The sequence below is a fragment of the Triticum dicoccoides genome, chromosome 7A (assembly GCF_002162155.2).
Source record: "Triticum dicoccoides isolate Atlit2015 ecotype Zavitan chromosome 7A, WEW_v2.0, whole genome shotgun sequence".
Taxonomy (NCBI): Eukaryota; Viridiplantae; Streptophyta; class Magnoliopsida; order Poales; family Poaceae; genus Triticum; species Triticum dicoccoides.
This window is the reverse complement of record NC_041392.1, coordinates 522,916,707-522,937,056: the sequence shown is the minus strand read 5'-3', so window position 1 is coordinate 522,937,056 and position 20,350 is coordinate 522,916,707. Positions and strand designations below refer to the sequence as shown.

The following is a 20,350-nucleotide window of genomic DNA, read 5'->3' as shown; positions in this document are numbered from 1 at the left end:
TGATGTTGATGAAGCGATTGGTGGAAGCCTGGGTGTCCTTGCCTTTCTGCATGCGCCAGGGAAGGAAAATATTTGTTGTTGGGGACATTGTGGACCTTGTTGCACCCCGCCAGTGGCAAAGATTGTATTCCCGGTAAGCGGCGTTTGCTGCAGAGAAGAACCATACCGTGCTTCTGATGATTCTGGTGTAGCTTGAAATCTGCCTGAATTGTTGGAGTATCTGGGGGCTATTTCTGGTGTTACCCAACCAGGCGGCGCCTCATATCTGCTTGGCTCATCATCAAACCCTCCCTGCATGTGCCGCCTTGCATGTTTCTGCAATGACATTCAATAGTTTTGGGATTAATCTTTCTGCCTTTTTTCCTACAACTGATGGGTAACATGTCATGTACTAAAGGTAATGTATAAGTTGAACTTGCAACGCTGGGCGTGATTAAACTTTATTGTCTATTCTCCTTGATGTACTCTCAGTCAAACTGATGGATGGACATGTTGAGCACTGATGTACTGATGTACTTTTAGCAGTGATGCATCGCTGTGGGTTAATGAACTTATGCATGTTTTTTATGTTTTTCCCTAAAACCGATGCATGCACATTTGGGGCACTACTAGCAACCTGAACATTGAACTTGGGAGTAGTTGGCAGCTATGAAACTGGTGCATGTCTTTTGTTTTCCACTGGAATTGATGCATCTACATTAGAAGTACTCCCAGTTTATGTATAACTGAACTTACTGTGTAATAGGTGTATTTAATCTTTTCAACAACAGTCTTTTCATCGTTCGAACTGATGCATCTACATGGCATGTATTATTAGTAATCTTAACATATAACTTGCAGTGGTAGTTTAACCTTTTATATGAACTTATTAAGCTACCTGAATTGATGCATAACTTTAAGTCTTTTTTACTCAAACTGATGCAAGCACAATAGAGGTACTGATAGTAACTGCGATATCAAAATTGTGTATCAAGTGGCAAGGACCCAACGAACTGATGTAAGAATATGCGATGTACTATCTGCTTTTACATCATAGAACTTGCAGAACAACACGGGGGTATATGATTTTTTAAAGTAGGACAGATGAACTTATAGTGCGACATCACACGCATCTACTGTTTGAACTGAGCAATCTAGCGTGTTTTTTTCTCACACAATCACGCGCATGAGCATTGGACTGAGCATTTGTTTCTTAATCAGATTCAACAGCAACAGTTTCTCCAATCGGAAATTCATCAAGATTTGCAGGGGAAATAAGGAATCACCTAAAAACGGACGCCGACAAACCTGTCGTCCTGCTCACTGACGGTGGCGTGGTCTTCTTGCTGGTGGGGACGGCGTTTTGGGATGAGTTTTGCAGGCGGCGCCATTGATCCCGAGGGATGGAGCTTCGTTGGTGGGGAGGAGGCGTAACCACCTTCACGGCGTCGCCAGATCCGGCGGCGACCCTCCACGCCGTTGAGGCCTCCTTTGCTCAGGCTACTGCTATCGCTCGCTTGTTCACGGCGAGATCCACGGAAGAGGAGAGGAGGCGGCGAAGTAGGTCACGGATCCGGCGGTGGAGGAGCAACCTGTCACGGCGCCGCGGGCTCCCTCGCTCTGGCTACCGCCGTCGCTCGCTCGCCCACGACGGCTGCCTCCGACGGTAGGAGGCGGGTTAGGTTGGGGCTGGGTCGGGGAGTTCCTGCGGTGCAGGCTGTAGGCGTGCCGCGCCCTTATAGGGCCGAGGGGTAACAGAATATTATTCTGTCACTAGTAACAGAATAGTCCAGCCCTATATATATAGTATATAGACCACTACTAAAAAGGTAGGGAAATTGTTTCGCGCAAAGCAAAACGAGCCGCACCACTTGCATGTTTACCTTTTCCAACAAGCCAAACCTGGTGAAGCTTGCCAATACATTTTGTATTGACCCTTGTGGCTGCAACGTATCATGTTGCAGGACGTAGGGTTACAATGCTATACTCAACTTCTACCTGTGAGTGCATGGACACCACAAGACTAGAATGATATCTCTGCTGCATGATTATATTGTAAGCTAGCCCACGAGCTAAGTAGGTGTGTATTGTAAAGCACTTGATCTACAATGTAATACTTGACACATGATGTATTCTCGGTATTTCATCGTCCATTGTGCATGTCAGCTATTGATCCAGAGACTGACACAATAAGCGCAGAGATTTGGGCCCCATTGAGGGATCGAGTCGTGACAAAAGAAGTATCAACTCAAATGAATATGAAAATACTAATCAAACGGAAGAATTTAAAAACATTAGTAATCTATGATACCGAGTGTCTCATAAGTATCGTAGCATATTAATCCCATTGATTTGTGTGTGTGCACGCGCCCTTTAGTTTCTTACATAAAATTATTTTTGATTCCGAAAATATCTTCAAATGATAAAAGGGAAAATTTATAGACCCACGCCCATTAGCCATGACATTTCCGTTCATATTGCACAACAAATGAATATTTTTTGAATTCAACGAGCAAAATAGAAGAAGCGAGCAATTGTCTCTGATTAACTTTATTTTCTCCCGGAATGATGGAAGAGGTACTTTATTCATATTCTTCAATTTAAAATCCTGATAAACATGCACATGAAGAGACCAAACTCAACAGACAATATTCCACATACATTGTACGAATTAATTTCTAAAAATATCCAACGACGAAAGGTAGGGCACTCGGTCAATTTGATAGAGAAGTTTCATGGGTGGAGCAAGCTAATTGATTGGTCATTAGCCGACCAATAAGGGACCATTAGTTTAGTGCACGGCGATCGATTTGTCCCTCTGACACATCAGCAAGCAACTTGTGGTTAAACTTGAGAAAGTTCCCAACAAGGTAAAAGATCTCATTTTCGGTGTTCTCCTCTGGGATGTCGACCACAAATGACTCAATCACCAGTGCTCCCGGATGACCATCAGTGACCTCATGGTGGACCGTCAAAATAGATGAATAGTTCTAGATAAATAAAAATAAGACATGATTTTAGTATCCTAGAAAAATAATCTCATAATAATTAACCTCAAGCGTGCTCCAACTACCAATATGTGGGTACTTGATAAAATAATACTTCACTCACTCACTCACTCTCACACACACACACACACACACACACATGTGTGTGTGTGTGTGTGTGTGTGTCAGATATGTATATTAAAGTGCATTAAAATTGTTATATATGTGGTCTGAGTGGGTTCACGTGTGGAAGTGTTATGTGATCTACTTTCTTAGCTATGTTTTGTTTCTAACCATTAATTTGAATATTGTGAACCAGCATTTTTCTAAAGTGTCTAGATATAAAATGTGAAGACAACTAATGAAAATTATCTATGTAATAATGTTTTTGGAATTTTATTGTAAACATACACTAGTAAAATAAACTAATCGAATTGTATGCCATTGACTTCCAATGAGAAATGATATTATTTCCTTGATAGAGATGTCTTGGATGCTAATTTAAAAAGAATTGTGAATATTTATTTAAATATAGTTGTGCATTTGGTATCATTTTTACTGCTATATGGAATATTTCATACTAAGTATATTAGTTATACATTTCTCATCACATGGAGTGGAGCTAGCTAGTCTCTCATTTGTAACTTTCAGTAATATAATTTGGTATATTGTGCAAAGAACTTTCTAGATATATGGGCATGCATGAGTTGGAAGTCAAGGGATTGGTTTAATTTTAATTATTCTATGGGTTTCTGCTCACTTGTGTTAGGCATTTATTATGTCAAGATTAACTAATTATATCCAAGACATTTTTGTCAAAACAATGCCAACTCTTAGGTTTAAATATCTTTCATTCTACTATAACATGTGATTAAAAACTACAATAACAATGGGTATTGCTAAATATCTCTTGGTTTGCAGTCTCGTCGTACCGCATCTTAGCATCTGAATATTAGTATGTTTATAAGGCCCAAGATGTTAAAAAAAGTTGACAGGTGACGATACATATTTGTTGGTAGATCGGCCACTGTATAATAGAATATAAAAATTAGACATACATTGGAGGCTCAAAATTTAATTACATACCTTCAGCGGATGATCACCATCAATAAACATGACACTAAGGATGTGCTCATTGTCATCGAGTAGCTCCAATCTCTCGATGCTCCATTTACCAGGCAACCCACTTTTGAGAGTGACCTCTCTAACACATCCTGGCTCAATGTTCCCTTGCATCACACAGTTTTCCACAAAACGCTTGTAAACTTGTGGCTTGTCAAACCTCCTCACAACAGACCAAACCTAACATGTAATGAACACGCAAAAGGACATTAATTGAATCGATATTAGTAAGCTCCACGGTATGTAGATTTGACATAATGTGTACAATTAAGGCATTAAGTTAAATGTTATTTCATATGCATTAGCAACATATCATCCACATAAAATGCTTCACGTTCTCAAGCACTTTAGTGTGATAAAGGTGAAACTAAAATATAATCATTTTATTTGAATATTGCTAACAGGTTAAAACATTTCTTTTGCTAAACTCCTATGTCCTTTAGATTGTTTTGGTAGACTAAAAGGTATCTATTGTTACATGAGAGAACTATGTTAATAAGAGTGGATGTGATATACTAAAGAATGGCTCTATTGCTAATATTTTATCAAGTCAAGACAATGATATGGTAAAAAAATCATATGAGAAGTTGCCAATCCAAACGAGAGTGCAATTTCATTTTGCTGGGAAAATAATTATGGTCACACTAGTTTATTGTTAAGCCATACTAATTATAAATAATATGTATTATGCTATAAATAATACTTTATTAAATTACAAGTATTGTGAACGGGTGTCGCAACTGTGTACTAATCAAAACAAATGTGGATTTTTTTTCTTAAAAGCTTCTTAAGATTTTAGTTTATGCAACCATAGTAGTAGAGATTATTATCAATTTATTTGTTAAATGAGCCATGGGTTCGTGTCATCGTGGTAAAATTTTGGAATTTTTTGAATTTTTCTAGTATTTGTTTTGATTTTTTCGTCGGCGCGGGTGCAGCTGAGCCGGGGAGCAGAAACGCTGCACTCTAGTATGCGAAAATCCAAATCGGTGCCCGTACTCATCTGCTCCGGGTCAGAAAAAAATTCAAAACAAATACTAGAAAAATTCAAAAAAAATCCAAAAAAAAATTGTGTGGTAGATAATTTGATGCGTGAGGTCCGCTCCAAATTTCAACTCATTTGGATATCAGAGAAACTATCAGAAAAAAAAGACAAATCGGGTCAAAACAGTGCGTGAACAGTTAACTTTTTTACAGACTCCGATTTTGTCTTTTTTGCGGAGAGCTACTCAAATGTCCAAATGTGTTGTAATTTGCAGAGAACCTCACGCATCAAATTATCTACCACCCAAAAAAATGGAATTTTTTGAATTTTTCTAGTATTTGTTTTGATTTTTTTCGTCAGCGCGGGTGCAGCTGAGCCCGGGAGCAGAAACGCTACACTCATACTCTAAATATGTAAAATGTTAATGCAATTTAGATGCTGGTATAGAAAAGTTTATTGCCATTTGAAGATTTGTGTTCCCTATTTTCCCAAGCTATCGATGAGCTCAAAATTATACAAAATAAAATTTTAAATGTGTTCCAATCACCACAAGGTATATTCTCAAACTGTCCAGATTCACCCAACTAACAATCAAACCACACAGAAGGTATTTTCAAACCCACACCAAAAAAATTGAAACCCCACTCCGCAATCAAAACAAAGAACGCCTAAAAACAGGAAGGGGCACTTGTGACTAGGAGAGAAACCGTACACCATGACAGTGGTGGAAATAAAACTCAGTAGCTCAGGAGCTCAATGGGTGCTTGAGAACTCGGATGGAGCTAGAGTGTTTCCTTGTTATGTGGGTGGCACAAAAGTTCCCTTATTCCATGGTGTGCCTCATCATTAGTTCGACACCATATTGTTCTAACCGTAACTAGCTTTTTTACGAACAACAGTAACTAGCTTTGTACAACTATTTGCTTGGCAGCAAGAGCATTACCAGTTATGTAGGTGGCTATTGGTGTTTCCTTACTCCATCATGTATGGGAGGGACTGTCACTTTACCATAAAAAATTGGTATATTTTTCCTATAGAGCCATTATCTTCTTTTTTTTGCAGTGTCCTATAGAGGCATTATCATGGTGACTTAAATGTTCCCTTAGAGGCATGTACAATGGTTGATAACGTGTTTTTTTTTATATAGTACACATGAATTAGAGAAGCCAAAAAAGCATAGTATAAGATAGATTATGTCTTAGTGCTATGGTGCTATTAATTTTTATAGATCCTAAATATTATGATGTGATTAAAAGTTAACTAGAAAACATATGAATAGGAGAATACATCTCGTAGATTGTAGGCAAATATCTTACCTTTCTTATTAAGAGATGATTTCTGAGCTAAGAGAAACACCTCTCTCTCTCTCTCTCTCTCTCTCTCTCTCTCTCTCTCTCTCTCTCACCAGTTATCATATGAGGCATCGCTAAGATAGTACAATTGTACATGCCCTTACTCCATGGGTGGCTAGAGAGTTTCCTTCTTTCATGACATGTTTCATGCCACCACTAGTTCACTCCGACTCCTTTCTAGCAATAATTACTTGTTATCATTGTTGTCTTGTTGATAGGGTGTTTCCTTCTTAAGTTAAGTGTGCGATGTCTACATTAGTTTGTCACATCTTTTCTCTACCAATATAGTTTTTCTGTATAGCTAGAGTGTTTCCTTAGTTCATTGGTGGCTAAAGTTCTTATATTGTGGTATGTGCCCGTCGGTAAGCCTTTGCCAATTTGTTCTGATGTTGTTTTTTGCATGCACCTATTATCTCGATGGCTAGGGTATTTCCTTATTGGGACAATTCCATTTCTGCCCCTAACTGGAACCCACTACTCAAATTTGCCCCTAATTTCAATGTGTGCTCAAATTTGCCCCTCTGCCGTTAGTTGCCCTTATAGAAATGCCCTTCTGCGCCGTTACCGTCTGGTCAAACAGCTTTGACCATCTCGAAAAAATAGCAAAAAAAGTCAAAAAAATCTGAAATTTTGTGGGATCGAAGGTACTCAGGTTCGCAAGGTGCGTGCAAATTTTCATGTTGTTTGGACATTCTAGGAGCTCGTGGCGAAGAAAAAACAGTAAATATGTACGCGTGTGAACCGTAAATTCAAAAAAATAGCAAAAAAATTCAAAAAAATATGAATTCTTTTGGAATCCAAGATGTTTAGGTGTGGAAGGTGTGTGCAAATTTTTTTTGTGTTTGGACATTGTAGGAGCTCGTGGAGAAAAAAACAAAATTTGTGTCAGAAAAAACTTGTAAAAAATACACTATTTTGGTTTTTTTTTTGCGAGAGCTCCTCGCTTGTCATTTGATAACAAAATTTTGCACACGCCTTGTGCCCCCGAGCATCTTGGATGCCAAAAAATTTCATATGATTTTGAATTTTATTGCTATTTTTTTTAATTTACTATTCAAAGATGTACAAATTTATTGTTTTCCTTTGCCACGAGCTCCTGGTATGTCTAAATAGCACGGAAATTTGCACGCACCTTGCGCACATGAGTAGCTTCAATCCCACAAATTTTCAGATTTTTTTGATTTTTTTTACTATTTTTTTCGAGATGGTCAAAGTTATTTGACCGGACGGTAACGGCGCAACAACTAACGGCAGAGGGGCAAATTTGAGCACACATTGAAATTAGGGGTAAATTTGAGTAGTGGGTTCCAGTTAGGGGCAGAAATGTAATTGTCCCTTCCTTATTTTATGATGTGTAACGTTCTTTATTATCTGTCATATACCATAGCACTATCAATTTTCCACATGTGCTACTACTCACTCTAGTTGTGCAAGATATCAACCCTCTTAGCTACGGATGGGACGTTGAAATTGTAAACCAAAACAGAAACCCAAAATATAGGGTTAATTCATTCTCCTTTTTGGTGTGTAAATCACATGTGAAAAATAATCAAAGTTATTTCAGTCCATGGTCCAGATTTTTTAATCTCACAGTATGTGCCACACCACCATCAGTTTGTCGCTACTCTTTTCTGGCAATAACCATTTTCTACTAATATTGTCTTCTTGCCATAGTGTTTCCTTATTTAGTGGTGTATGATGTGCTTGCATTGGTTTGACATAGATCATTTCCTTAGTACATGGGTGGCTAAAAAAATCTTATCTTGGCACGTGCTAATTGGCAAGCCATCGTCAATTTGTCGCAAGGTTATTTTTTGTGTGCATCTATTTATCTTGGTGGTGTTTTTTTATTGTGTTGCGTGTAACGTTCCTAATTATGGTGTGTATACCACAACACTGCTCTCTAACTCAACACCCCGATCATGCATGATTTCGGCCCTCTTAACAATGGATAAGCATAAAACCGTAAACCAAACCAAAAAAATAAATGGTAAAGTTAATTCATTTTTATTTTGGTGCCTAAAACGCGTCTGAACAATCAAAATGATCCAGGTTAACGAAATGGACCAAATACATCCAACTTCCCAACCCTTGCATATACCCTATAACTAGGCAAGAAATAAAACATGCCTAATTGGTCACATCTGTCGCCCGAGCCCCCACAACATCCTTATCTGGCAGGAAGCGGTAGACAGTGTGTTGCTTGCTGGCAAACTCGTCAGACGTGTTTCACTTTGGCTACTCCTAAAGTCCTACCGTGCACAAGTTCATCATCTTTGCTAACTCCTCCCCCCGCCTCTACCACACCCCATCGCCCGTGATTTGTCCAACACCATGGCACTCTCGACCTAATTTCCTGACCTCATCTCCCTTCCCATCAAGCATGGTAGTCGACCTTCCCATTGCATATGCGAGCCATATGCATCTTCATCCCCACGCGAATCCCCCTGCGACCTTTGTTTTCTTCTTTCTTAAATCTAATGGTTCACTCCAACTAAAAAAACTAATCAGTCACTTTTGTCTAACTTAGGGATTGAACAGAATCATCGGTTCCTATAATTTCTGAGTTAATTCGGTCAACACTCTTAGAAAACAAAAAATATGTAGAAACAGAAATTTTGAATGGAGAAAGCAAAACAAAAACGACCACAAACTCCTACGCTCACCCCATATAGGTCACGCGATTAGACTCAAAGTGCATCCGCGTGTTGATTAATATATTTCTTAGACTTCGGTGCCAATCAAAATCAGAAACCGGCAACTACCAAGAACCTTTTTTATGACAAATTTGGTTTTAGATGGCATACGACGCATGCAAGAACGATGTATAACTTGAGAGGTAGGCATGTGTTTCTTACGGTTTGGAGGGGTGCCTTGATGTGCTTGGCGATGAAGGAGGTGCATTGGTTGGCGCCTGGCACGTGTTGGTGGAACCGCCGCACGTACTCCATCTCCTCCGGCCGGAGCACGGTGTGCTCGTCCCATGGCCTCCAGATCCCATCTGCGCCCACACCGCTGCTTCCGCCATCCATCTTCACTCTCCCTCCTGTGTACAGTACTCTTAACTAGGGGATTGAAGATGAGCTAGAAATTGTGCCCTTATAACGAGGAGGTGGTGTCTTGCCGTGTAAATGTGTGATGTCCGTTACTACTTTTTTTAGGTGGTCCTTTGCATTTATGTTTTCTAGACATTGTTTATTTTTAGATTACTCGCCACATACGCCATGTGGTTGCGAGTCCGTTACTACTACTGAATATCAGTAGCGACCCTCTCGTGGAGGTTTGCCTTTTGATTGTGTGTAAGCAAGAGTCTAATTAGCTTTTTTCCGTTGAGGCAAAAAAGTTTGATTACTTTTTTAGGCAATCTCGTAAAACTTTATTAAGTCATTCAAATGTTTACAGAGACGAAAAAAATTGCCGTGTTGATCTACCAAGCATGGCAGTCAGGCCAAGACAAAAGAGCCCACCGGAAGCTCCTAGACGGCGCCTTATGCGCCGGCTAGAAGTCCTGGCGCCCACTAGCTACAGAAAATGGGTCGGCCCACTCCACCGTCGCATGCAGTACCTCGCCTTGGCGCGTTCGATTCATCGGTAACAGTTGACCAATCAACCATTGGCTTTTGCAAAAAAAAAACCAAAAAATGAATCTGAAAAAAAACTCTAAAATTCAAAAAAAAATGTGAATTGAGAAAAATTCATGGATTCTGAAAAAAACATCGAATTGGAAGAAGTTCACAAATTTGAAAATAAGTTCATCGATTTTGGAAAAAAAAAGGTTCATTGATTTCGAAAAAAGTTCATCAAATTTGAAAAAAAAAGTTCATTGATTTTGAAAAAACCATCACTTTTGGAAAAAGTTCATCAGTTTTTCAAAAAGCTTATACAGTTTTTAAAAAGAATCATTGATTTTTAGAAAATAATCAGAGTTTTTGAAGAAAAAATCATCAGTCTCAGAAAAAAGCTCATGAATTTGAAAAAATCATCAGTGCGGCGTGTTTCTATCGGGTCTTGTGATGTGCTCAGTTAGTCAGATTTCCATCAAGAGGTGTACAGGACCCAAGCCCCAAGCCAGAAGAGATGACCCAAGATTTGAGATTTTTTGTCGAAATACAACATGCTATTGAACTAAAAGCTTTACCAAAGATGCACACTATTTTTTAGTTATTCAGATTTCCATCAAGAGGTGTACTTTTATTCAGGAACTAAGGCAGGAGAGATGACCCAAGATTTGAGATTTTTTGTCAAAATACAATATGCTATTGAACTAAAAGCTTTACTAAAGATGCACACTATTTTTTAGTTAATCTACAAGTTGCTGCTCATCTCGAAAAAATAATCGCAATTAGGTGTCCGCCACAATCACAAGGTTACTGGTAATTCAAACTCAGTACGGGTGGCATGACTTCACATTTCAATGCAATATTGAAGCTAAACTTAAGGCCTGTTCGGTATCTCGCCAGTTTCAAAACTCCGCTCCGTGCTAGGAGCTGGTTCCGAGCCACTCCGTAGGATTCCACTGCCGCTCCCTCCGCTCCGGGAGTCGCAGCCGTGGAGCCGAGTGAATCCGAACATGGCTTTAGAGCCTGTTTGGGACTGCTCTGCTCCTTAAATTCAACTCTGCTCCAAAAAACACAAGCCAAACAAGATAACTCCACGGTATGCCGCTCCGCAAAAAACTAAAATCTAGGGTACAACTCCCAGTTTTTAATGAAGCTCTCGAGGGGGTGCTTCAAAAAACTCTAAAAGCTGGAGTTGGGGAAAAATTACCCACCACTGGCACCGGTAAGTGGATACCCCTTCGTTTCTCTCCCCTCATTCAATCAAATAGACCTTTTCCACCAAATTTCCCATTCTTGAAGCTAGAACTACATAGAAGCCAAACATTCTTAAAGGTAGTGCTACAACTTCTGTATGAAACTGCTTCAAAGAGGATTTGGTTGAGTGAAACTGATTTTGGTGAAGCGAAGTAGTCCCAAACAGGCCCTTACATGGGATTGTCAAATCGTTTCTCTTCTCTAAATGATGTGCCAATCGACTAACACACTCCCCCAAATAAAGATGGCCAATGTAAATATAATCGAACTTCGGAAACTGGATCACAAAGATTTGTCAGGCAAATATGATATTAACAGACATTGGAAAATTTATAGAACTGAGACGAAATTCATACTACATCAGTTCAACAAACGCAAGTGCGTGTATGCAGAAGGATAGGTCAACCAAATTCTGGTACGACCAAAGGTGTCTGCCAAATGTACGAGGTTGCATATTTGGGACTGCAAGTTAAATCGCATATATTGGATCAGGAGTGGTATTTAGTTATCTAATGAGCCTGAATATTGTGTAGAGAAACTACTTTGTTCCTTTAATACTCCCTCCGTTCGAAAAAGCTTGTCCCAACCTTGTCTTTCAAATGGATGTATCTAACACTAACTTGGTGCTAGATTCATCCATTTAAGAGACAAGCTTTTTCGGACGGAGGGAGTACTATACTGAATTTGTGAACTAGGAAACATTCATCTTGGCGGCGGCGCCAAGTACAAGAAATTGCCGAACTGAAACTGAAAAAGAACTCTAAATATTAAGGGGACAGAACCACCAGATCAAGTCAAGGGCCAATAACTCTGATACTGTTTCCCATATGCCTGGTGAAATTGCTAATGGCGTCACCGTAGTCAAACTGTTGTCCAGGATATGCAACACAGCAAATACTTGTAGGGGCATGCATTTAAGGTGTGTTTTCATCTTACAATGAAAGACTGAAAACAAGTAATGTGGAAGCTCGTCGTACTGCAGGCATGACCTGTATCTGTATGAGACAACTTGTTATCAATGCACAGCTTGATTACTCACTCGAAACACAGGTACCAATATGGAGTAGCATATTGTCGGCACCCCGACCGTAGATTCAAGGACACTCACTTTGATGGAAGATTATTTTGACCGTAGACCTGGAATGTTGCTCAGCCCCATCTTTTTAAGGATAAGCTTAGTCAGTGCTGGAGGATTGTTGAGCCCCAGACTTCTACTGAACTCATTAGCCAGCGATACAAGCTGGTACTTATCACGGCCGATTTGCTTATTCGAATTATAGTAACCAAGCCATGCTTGATACGCAGATTCCTTATCTTTCACCTCCACATGTGCAAGAGCTTTCTCAACCTAAAACAAAAATAAAAATGTGCAACATAGCATTATGACACATTGAACTCATCAAATATTTTAAATAAATTAATGACAACATTCCATGCAGATGGCTGTCTAAAGTAGGTTCATTTTGCTACTGCCCTCCACAGTTGCGCTTACAAAAAAACATTTCTACCTATTTCGTTGTTTCATCCTATTGTGTGCCTTAAAAATATTGTGATGGCTTTCCAAACATTCGTTCATTTTGCTACTTCTACATATTCATGGCTAATGTGATGTAAGATTAACTAGACAGATATTTGCGAAAACGTCAACAGAGGGAAAAAAAACAACCGGAAAACGATCAGAACCAGCCAAATCCTGAATCAAAGAAGGGTCTAACACTTCTTCAGATAGTGCCATTTTCTATCATCCATATGTCCATTGCTATTTTGCATGTCAAAACACCAACAATAAGTTGTGCACTGGTAAAGGAGCTACTGTACCTTCCGTTTAGTGTCCAGATCAATTAGTGGTAGTGTTGCCTCTGTAATAGGCAAATCTTTGATACTTCTCAAGAAGTATTCTTCCCATGGTGCCAACAATAAGACTCCGCTCCCCTCATTACCTTTGCGGCCAGTTCTACCAAGACGGTGGATATATTGCTCCCTGTCACTCGGAACACCCAACTGCAATGACCATCATATCAGTTCACTCCGATTTATAACAACATGCTTAAGGACACAAAGATAAGCATGTTCATATTTAGTTACAACTAATTATTTATAGTTGCATGTGGAAGATATCTTTCTGAGTGGTTGTAAAGAGCAAATAGAAAAGAAAATTATTATCTACCCAATAAATAAGAACATAGACAACTACAATACAAGAGGTTGGTTACCTGCAGAACTAGTGTGACATTAGGATAATCAACACCCCTAGCAGATACATCAGAGCTAACAAGAATAAGACCCTTTGATTCCTTAAATTCTTTTGATATCCTGGTTCTGTAACTTTGTGGCTTTCTGGAGTGGATCTCACGTACGTTCAACTTCAGTTCAGACAGGAGTTCAGCAACAAGACTAGTTACTTTTGCTGTTGTACAAAACACAATCACCTGCATTTGTCTTGTCATAAATCTGTGTATAGTAGTGACTAGAGAAGACACTGCAAAGTCAACAATTAAATTACCTTGTAGTCAACATTTTCCGAAATATGGTCTGTTAAAAGACCATATAGGATAGAGAATTGTTTATCTAGTGGCGCAACCAAATGCATTTGTTTCACCTGAATATGGTAATAGTAAGCATCATGTTGGATAATAAAAAGCAAAGTTGAAGCAATTAACAAGTGCATGGTTGAGAATATACCTGTGAATGTGTTTCCTCACTTCCTTCTTGAACAGTGTTGACAAATTCAAGATCTCTTTTCATGGCAACATGACATACTTGACGAACCTAGAATTAGTACAAATTCAGTATATGTTGACCAAATAAACTGATTGCTTGAGTGGGTTTACTCAGTATACCTCATCTGGAACTGTAGCAGAAAATAGGAGTGTTTGGCGCTGTTTGGGGAGTGCAGCTACTATTCTCTCGATATCAGTTCGGAACCCCATATCTAACAAGCGGTCAGCTTCATCAAGAATAAGGAATTTGACGCCCATCAATCTAGTAGCAAATCCTGGTGTGTTCTCCATATGATCCTTAAGCCTTCCCGGTGTAGCTACCAGAATCTGCATATTAGCATTACTTTCAGATCATGACATGTGACCATAGGAAGAGCAAGGATTATTCAGCGAGCTATTTCCAATCACCTGGCAAGGGTTTGTGTGCATGCGTTTCTGCTCAAGAGCCATCCTAGTGCCACCAATTACAAGTTGTACTCCAATTGATGGATGGAATTTAAGAAGTTTGTTAGCCTCTGCAGCAGCCTGATCAGCAAGCTCACGTGTCGGGCACACAACAATAACACTAATAGGTGGTCTTTTTTTATCATGGTCATGAGGGGGCAATTTGGAGACAACTTCAATGGCTGGAAGCTGAACATAAACAATGGTGAATTATAAATTGAGATCGAATGAAGCCCTAAATAATTAAATACAAGAAAAATATCAATACTCAAGCAGGGTATTCACCAAGAATGCCACAGTTTTTCCGGTTCCTGTCCTTGCTTTGGCCAGGACATCCTTCCCTGCACAGAAAAGGTTTGTTAGTTTGTCAGCAATGACTAAGATGCAATTTAAGTTATGATATTTTCACAGTTGTGTATAGCCAAACAAGGCACAGTTCAGAATTAAATATTGTCCAGGTTGTCCTCCCTTCAAATCAACTAAAGGTTCGCATCGTGTTTCTTGTGCCATAGTAATACTTCTGTCAAAACAATTATTTGCAGCACAAACACACCAAGTCCATCTTCAATGTCCAAGTTCAGTGAGGTTGTTTCAGTTATATTTTTAATCAGAAAGCTCATAACTAATTGTTGTAATTCAAGAATTTATACATAGGCTGTTAAAGCCAGCTGAAAGATTATTACTCAAAATTTCAGGAACCTGTACATAGTTTATGTTTTCTGAAGCTTGTATAGACCTTATAGTTATAGGCTGTTGAGGAAATCGTTAACCAGTAGCTGCTCGGTTCGCTGGCGAGTAGGGGATTAATAGGCTAATTGGCAAGTTAATCGGCCAATTAATCAATTGATTGGATGATTTATTAGTTTATCGGCTACTCAGTGACCCTATGGGTAGGGATTAATCGGCAAGTGAACTGGTTAATTGGACGAATTCTTGACTACTTATATAGCTACTGAGAAACTATGGGAAGTATCATCACTATAAGGCCATATGGTCAATTCCACTGATGTGTTTTAATATTAATTGTTGCGTGTTGATTTTTGCATACAGTAAGGAGATTCGGTATAAGTGACCTATAAAGGAGATGAACAATTCACTCATGCATGCTCATTAGTCACAACTCCAGAATATTGTGTTTTTTCCTTGAAAAGAAAACTATGTTGGCAAGACTGAAGAGCATGAAGCAGAAGTGAATGAAGCTGTGGTGAGTGTTGTGGTGAGTGTGCATATGGGCAATGCTATCTATGTACTGAGTTTTTGGGCATGTTCTGTTTAATAAGATAGCTGAGCTGTGTGACTGTTGGATGTGTGGAGCTATAAACAGAAAGGTTTTCAAGAGGGGTACTGTAAACTAAGTATTGGTTAATATAGAGGTATTTTTGTGTTCTCTCCCCCCAGCATCTTCTCCTTCACTGATCCCCAATTCCTTGTTCTGTCCACAATACCTTTGTGCCTCAGTGGCAGTGACGAGACATAAAAAAACTGAGGGTGGTGGTTGGTGAAGGTTGAGGTGGGGTGAGTGGGCTATCAATTGGCTCTCCACCCTACAAGTGTTCATCATCTCTCAATTTAGCTTTCCCGATAATCATTAAATACAGGGTCAACGCACTTCCATATTTTTTCTGTAAGGGTGTGTTTTTATAACACAGAAATGACTACAAGCAGAACAATCCTTATGAGTTCCAATATAATATGGTCTAATACCCTATTCCTCCTGTCAGTTATCGAAGTTAACCTGCTAAATATTTGAGTAACCAAAACATGGGCCATTGGACATCGTGAAGCAGTTACTTATTTTTGTTCGCCACCTCAGCTCTTCAAGTCCATCAAAACAAAGGAAGTGGCATCGGTGAGTAGTGCAAAAATGCATGTGAAGATAAGGGAAGGAAATGAAGCCAACTAAGCGAATAATAGGTAGCCTTTAGACATCATGGGCCCAGTAAAATGAAAAGGGTTAACCAAGGAACGGTGGAAGAGATTTTTAGAAAATGGGAGTTGTGGGGGTATATTTTGGAAAATGAAAAGATAAAATGCCTAGAAGGAGAGTGGTAATGGATAATGTTCGTCCCTTTGTATAGCCTGTGAGTCCTAACAAGGAAAGATATGCATACCATAAAGTAAAATCATAACTGTCCACGTATACAAACAGCACGGTGTTAACCTTTAAGTATAATAGGAAGCGTGGCCTCCTGAACTGCAGTCATCCGTTCATACCCAGCAGCTTTAACACCTTTTAATGTCGCGGGAGAGAGAGAACATTCATCAAACCTGTGATGTAAAACAAAAGAAGATCCAACAGGATAGGGCATTAGAGATTAAAAGGTTGCTCTTAAATCTCAATACATGTCTGCAACTATTTGGAAAGAATGCAGATGGCCAATTAGAGATCATAAGGACGTAATAAGCCAAAACAATCCGCCCATAATCATAGCACATGGCTGACTATAGTTTCCATGAAACATGTCATTTCATAGACCAGGGTACCACAAGCTGCAGAGACATTGAGCAAACATAATTATACCAAGTTGTATTTTAATATACAAAAATTGCTGCACCAGCAGTAATAAGAATCAGCTAATTTAGCAATAGAACAATTTGTTGCCCTCAACACTAGGCTACAAATGTCATATATTTTCCTCGTCACATGGTGGGGTCACAAAATAACAGCTTCAAAACTAAGATAAGAATCATTAAGCAACTTAAATTATGGTATGGTTGAGAAAATAGACACTGCCTCCATTCACTGCTGCAAGTAAGTGGATTGTTATTGACAGGTCATCATGATTTAAAATGTGCATCCTTTGTGCACTTCCAGTACAAAAGCCAACTAATGCAGCTAGATGAAATCAATCCTGATTAAGTTAGTCATTAAGAAGATAGTGATACTTGGATAGTACTCCCTCCGTTCCAAATTACTTGTCGCGGGTATGGATGTATCTAGATGTATTTTAGTTCTAGATACATCCATTTCTGCGACGAGTAATTTGGAACAGAGGGAGTAGTCAGTAACAGTTTCTAGTAGAGCATGACTCTGAACAAGATATATTTTCTTCACTGGCCTAAGGTCCTAAAATTTATTAGAATTAAGGATAACTTTCAATACAAAAGCCAACTAATGCATCTAGATGAAATCAATCCTGATTAAGATAATGATACTTGGATAGTAGTCAGTAATAGTTTCTAGTAGTGTGTGACTATGAACAAGATACATTTTCTTCACTGGCCTAAGGTCCTGGAATTGATCAGAATTGAGGATAGAACAATACTGAAGTTTCAAATAACCCACCCCACATTCAAGGATCATGGAACCTGTTACACTATGATGAAAACAGACCAAACCACAGGCAAATACTAAATATCTGTTTGCACTTCCAAGGATAGGAGGCTTTGCGGCCAAGTTGGAGGCAACTATAGAAGTTCTTATTAACTTCGCATATGATAAGTAAGTATAGTGTTAATTGGGATGAAAGTGATGCTATTTGTTGAACTAACATTTAGGCAAATATCGCAAAAGTGAATAAAAAAGACCCGAGATAGCAAGCAGTCATTCACGCGCTTCACAACTCAAATATATGCATGACCTAACATATATCTATCCTATGCACGGATATATGATCACAAAGTAACAATCTAACTAGTCGCCATAGAGAAAAGAAAACAAAGTACAACACATACAGAAACATTCCATAACAATGGCAGGATATATTTATTGTGAATTAGAGAAAGGTTGAGCAAGAGCTACCTTCTCTGACTCAAATACGAATCAGCACCTCTATTATCTCTTGTGCCCAGTACAGTCTCCTGTTCAACTGACTCAGAAGAGACAGATTTCTTAGCTGCACTGTTCACTAAATCCTCCTGGCCAGAATCATCACCAGAGAGACCATCCTCAAAACCTGATGGCCCATCATCCTCATCAACTTCCCCTGACTCACTATCATCCTCTGATGAACCAAAATCAGACATTTTCCGACCCTTTGACCGTCGATCACCAAAATCCACATCCCTGACTTTACCTCCTCTACGTGATCCCAAACTCCCCATCTTCTCTGCTCTCCCACCACGATTATGCCTTCCACCAGAAGCTCCAAACTCAATTGCATCATCATCGTCGTCGTCGTCGTCGTCATCCAAATCACTTTCCGTACCTCCTCTGCGTGACAAACTTGACATCCTTCCACCACGGCCACGAATTCCCCTGGGAGACCCAAAACCAACTTCTTCACCACTGTCATCCTCTTCATCATCCAGATCGCTTCCCCTGCCTCCTCTGCTTGACAAACCTGATGCCCTTCCACCACGGCCTCGTCTTCCCCTGGGAGACCCAAAACCAACTTCTTCACCGCTGTCATCCTCCTCGTCATCCAGATCGCTTCCCCTGCGTCCTCTACCTGACAAATCTGCTGTCCTCCCACCACGACCTCGTCTTCCCCTGGGAGACCCAAACCCAGATTCTTCATCATCCAAATCACCATACCTCCCTCCCCTTTGTGACACACCCGATGCCCTCCCGCCCCGGCCACGCTGACCCCTCGAAGACCGAAACCCAGCCTCATCACCAAAATCACCTCCCCTCCCTCCTCTCTGTGAAAACCCCGAAGACATCCAGCCCCGCCCTCGCCTTCCCCTCGCAGAACCAAACCCAGATTCACCATCATCACTGAGATCAGAACTCACCACCCTCCCCCTCCGATCAGAGCCAGGCCTATCGCCCCCGAACCGACCACCACGAATATCGCTGCCGAATCGACCACCACGCCTGTCGCCACCAAACCGACCACCACGACTATCGCCGCCGAACCGACCACCGCGACTATCGCCGCCGAACCGACCACCACGCATATCACCGCCAAAATCCCCGCCGCGTCTCTCTCCGCCGAACTCACCACCATCAAACCTCGACCTCGTCGGCGGTCCCCCCGAATCCCTCCCTCTTCGGCCTCCCCTGGAGGCAGTGGGTTTGCGGGTGGAGGCCTCGCGCTCGTCGCCGCTGCTAAGGCCAAGGTTGAAGGAGTCGGCCTTGATGTCGCTGACCCAGTCGCTGAGGTCGGCCTCGTCCTCGATTAGGCTCCGCGCGGCGCCGCCGGTGCGAGTGGAGAGGAAGCGGATGCTGATGGGAACGGCGGCGCCATTTCCAGGCGGGATGGGGTGTGGGAGGGAGAGAGAATCAGCACGGCGGGCCGCGGAGAAGGAGCCTGCCGCGGCGCGGCGGAGGAAGCCAAGCAGGTGGTGGCGGCCTCGCATGGCGGAGATGCGGGGTTGAGTTTAGGGTTTAAGGGAGACGGCGGCGTCTCGGGGCTTATGGCATTTTGGGGAGGCTTTAGGTTCAGGCTCTCAAGAGGGAATGCTGATCAGAGATTCACTGAGCAAGTTGCAGTTGATTTTCGGTGAACTCTCGTGGCCGTCCGATTTTCAGATACGAAGAAAATCATTTCCAGAGAGATCTGAGGAGGATCTCCTCTCACGGACAAATTCCCTATTCTCGTTTTTTTAATTAAATAAAAAGATAATAAGATCTATTATAAAAGTCCAAGTACAAAGAATGTCAAATATGATAAAAATTACTTGAATCAAGATTTCGAAACCACCGAAGGTCACTACTATCGTCAAAATGAGCCGCCAACGTGCCATTATCGCCGCTCCCTTATCTGAACCAGCTAGACCTTGTCGATGACAGTCAGGAAGTCCCATAAGAACCAGCGCCCTGGGCCGCAGTCGTCGCCATTGAACCCTTGCATAGATCTGAAACACATATCACCAAATCTCGTCACATGATGAGAAACCTAATCTCACCACCACAAAAGAGACGGCAAGAATCCACATCGGGTCTCCATCGACTACGTTCAAACAGACGAACTCATGGAGGATTGAAGTTCGAAAGACAAACTCGAAGAAGAAGCGTCATCATCCGCCCGATCACACCTACGAGGGCTAAAAATCCTAATCT

At 40.7% G+C, this 20,350-nt stretch overlaps 2 protein-coding genes across 2 annotated transcripts; both read right to left on the bottom strand.

The window, feature by feature from the left end:
- Window positions 1–2,513: 2,513 nt before the first annotated feature.
- On the bottom strand, window positions 2,514–9,514 carry LOC119331108 (abscisic acid receptor PYL3-like). The gene is made up of 3 exons (XM_037604285.1): window positions 9,284–9,514; window positions 4,053–4,268; window positions 2,514–2,969 (listed from the first exon to the last, which is right to left on the bottom strand). Exons 1-3 carry the CDS (start codon window positions 9,455–9,457, stop codon window positions 2,766–2,768), a joined length of 594 nt encoding a protein of 197 aa, XP_037460182.1. The 5' UTR covers window positions 9,458–9,514; the 3' UTR covers window positions 2,514–2,765.
- Window positions 9,515–11,671: 2,157 nt separating this feature from the next.
- Window positions 11,672–19,728, bottom strand: LOC119328945 (DEAD-box ATP-dependent RNA helicase 31). Its single transcript, XM_037601934.1, has 11 exons — window positions 18,146–19,728; window positions 16,565–16,671; window positions 14,689–14,744; window positions 14,368–14,592; window positions 14,080–14,286; window positions 13,922–14,008; window positions 13,743–13,838; window positions 13,453–13,668; window positions 13,058–13,240; window positions 12,348–12,587; window positions 11,672–12,234 (listed from the first exon to the last, which is right to left on the bottom strand). Exons 1-10 carry the CDS (start codon window positions 19,645–19,647, stop codon window positions 12,360–12,362), a joined length of 2,907 nt encoding a protein of 968 aa, XP_037457831.1. The 5' UTR covers window positions 19,648–19,728; the 3' UTR covers window positions 11,672–12,234; window positions 12,348–12,359.
- Between the last annotated feature and the right edge of the window lie 622 nt (window positions 19,729–20,350).

Bases quoted from the DNA above. Each gene is read 5' to 3' on its own strand.
- LOC119331108 (XM_037604285.1), bottom strand. From the start codon at position 9,457: ATGGATGGCGGAAGCAGCGGTGTGGGCGCAGATGGGATCTGGAGGCCA. The intron at 4,269-9,283 runs GTAAGAAACACA...ATTACATGTTAG, and splicing joins TCAAGGCACCCCTCCAAACC to GTTTGGTCTGTTGTGAGGAG. The intron at 2,970-4,052 runs GTATGTAATTAA...TTATTTATCTAG, and splicing joins ATGGTGATCATCCGCTGAAG to AACTATTCATCTATTTTGAC.
- LOC119328945 (XM_037601934.1), bottom strand. From the start codon at position 19,647: ATGCGAGGCCGCCACCACCTGCTTGGCTTCCTCCGCCGCGCCGCGGCA. The intron at 14,009-14,079 runs GTATACTGAGTA...TACTAATTCTAG, and splicing joins CTGCTACAGTTCCAGATGAG to GTTCGTCAAGTATGTCATGT. The intron at 13,839-13,921 runs GTATATTCTCAA...TACCATATTCAG, and splicing joins GTGAGGAAACACATTCACAG to GTGAAACAAATGCATTTGGT.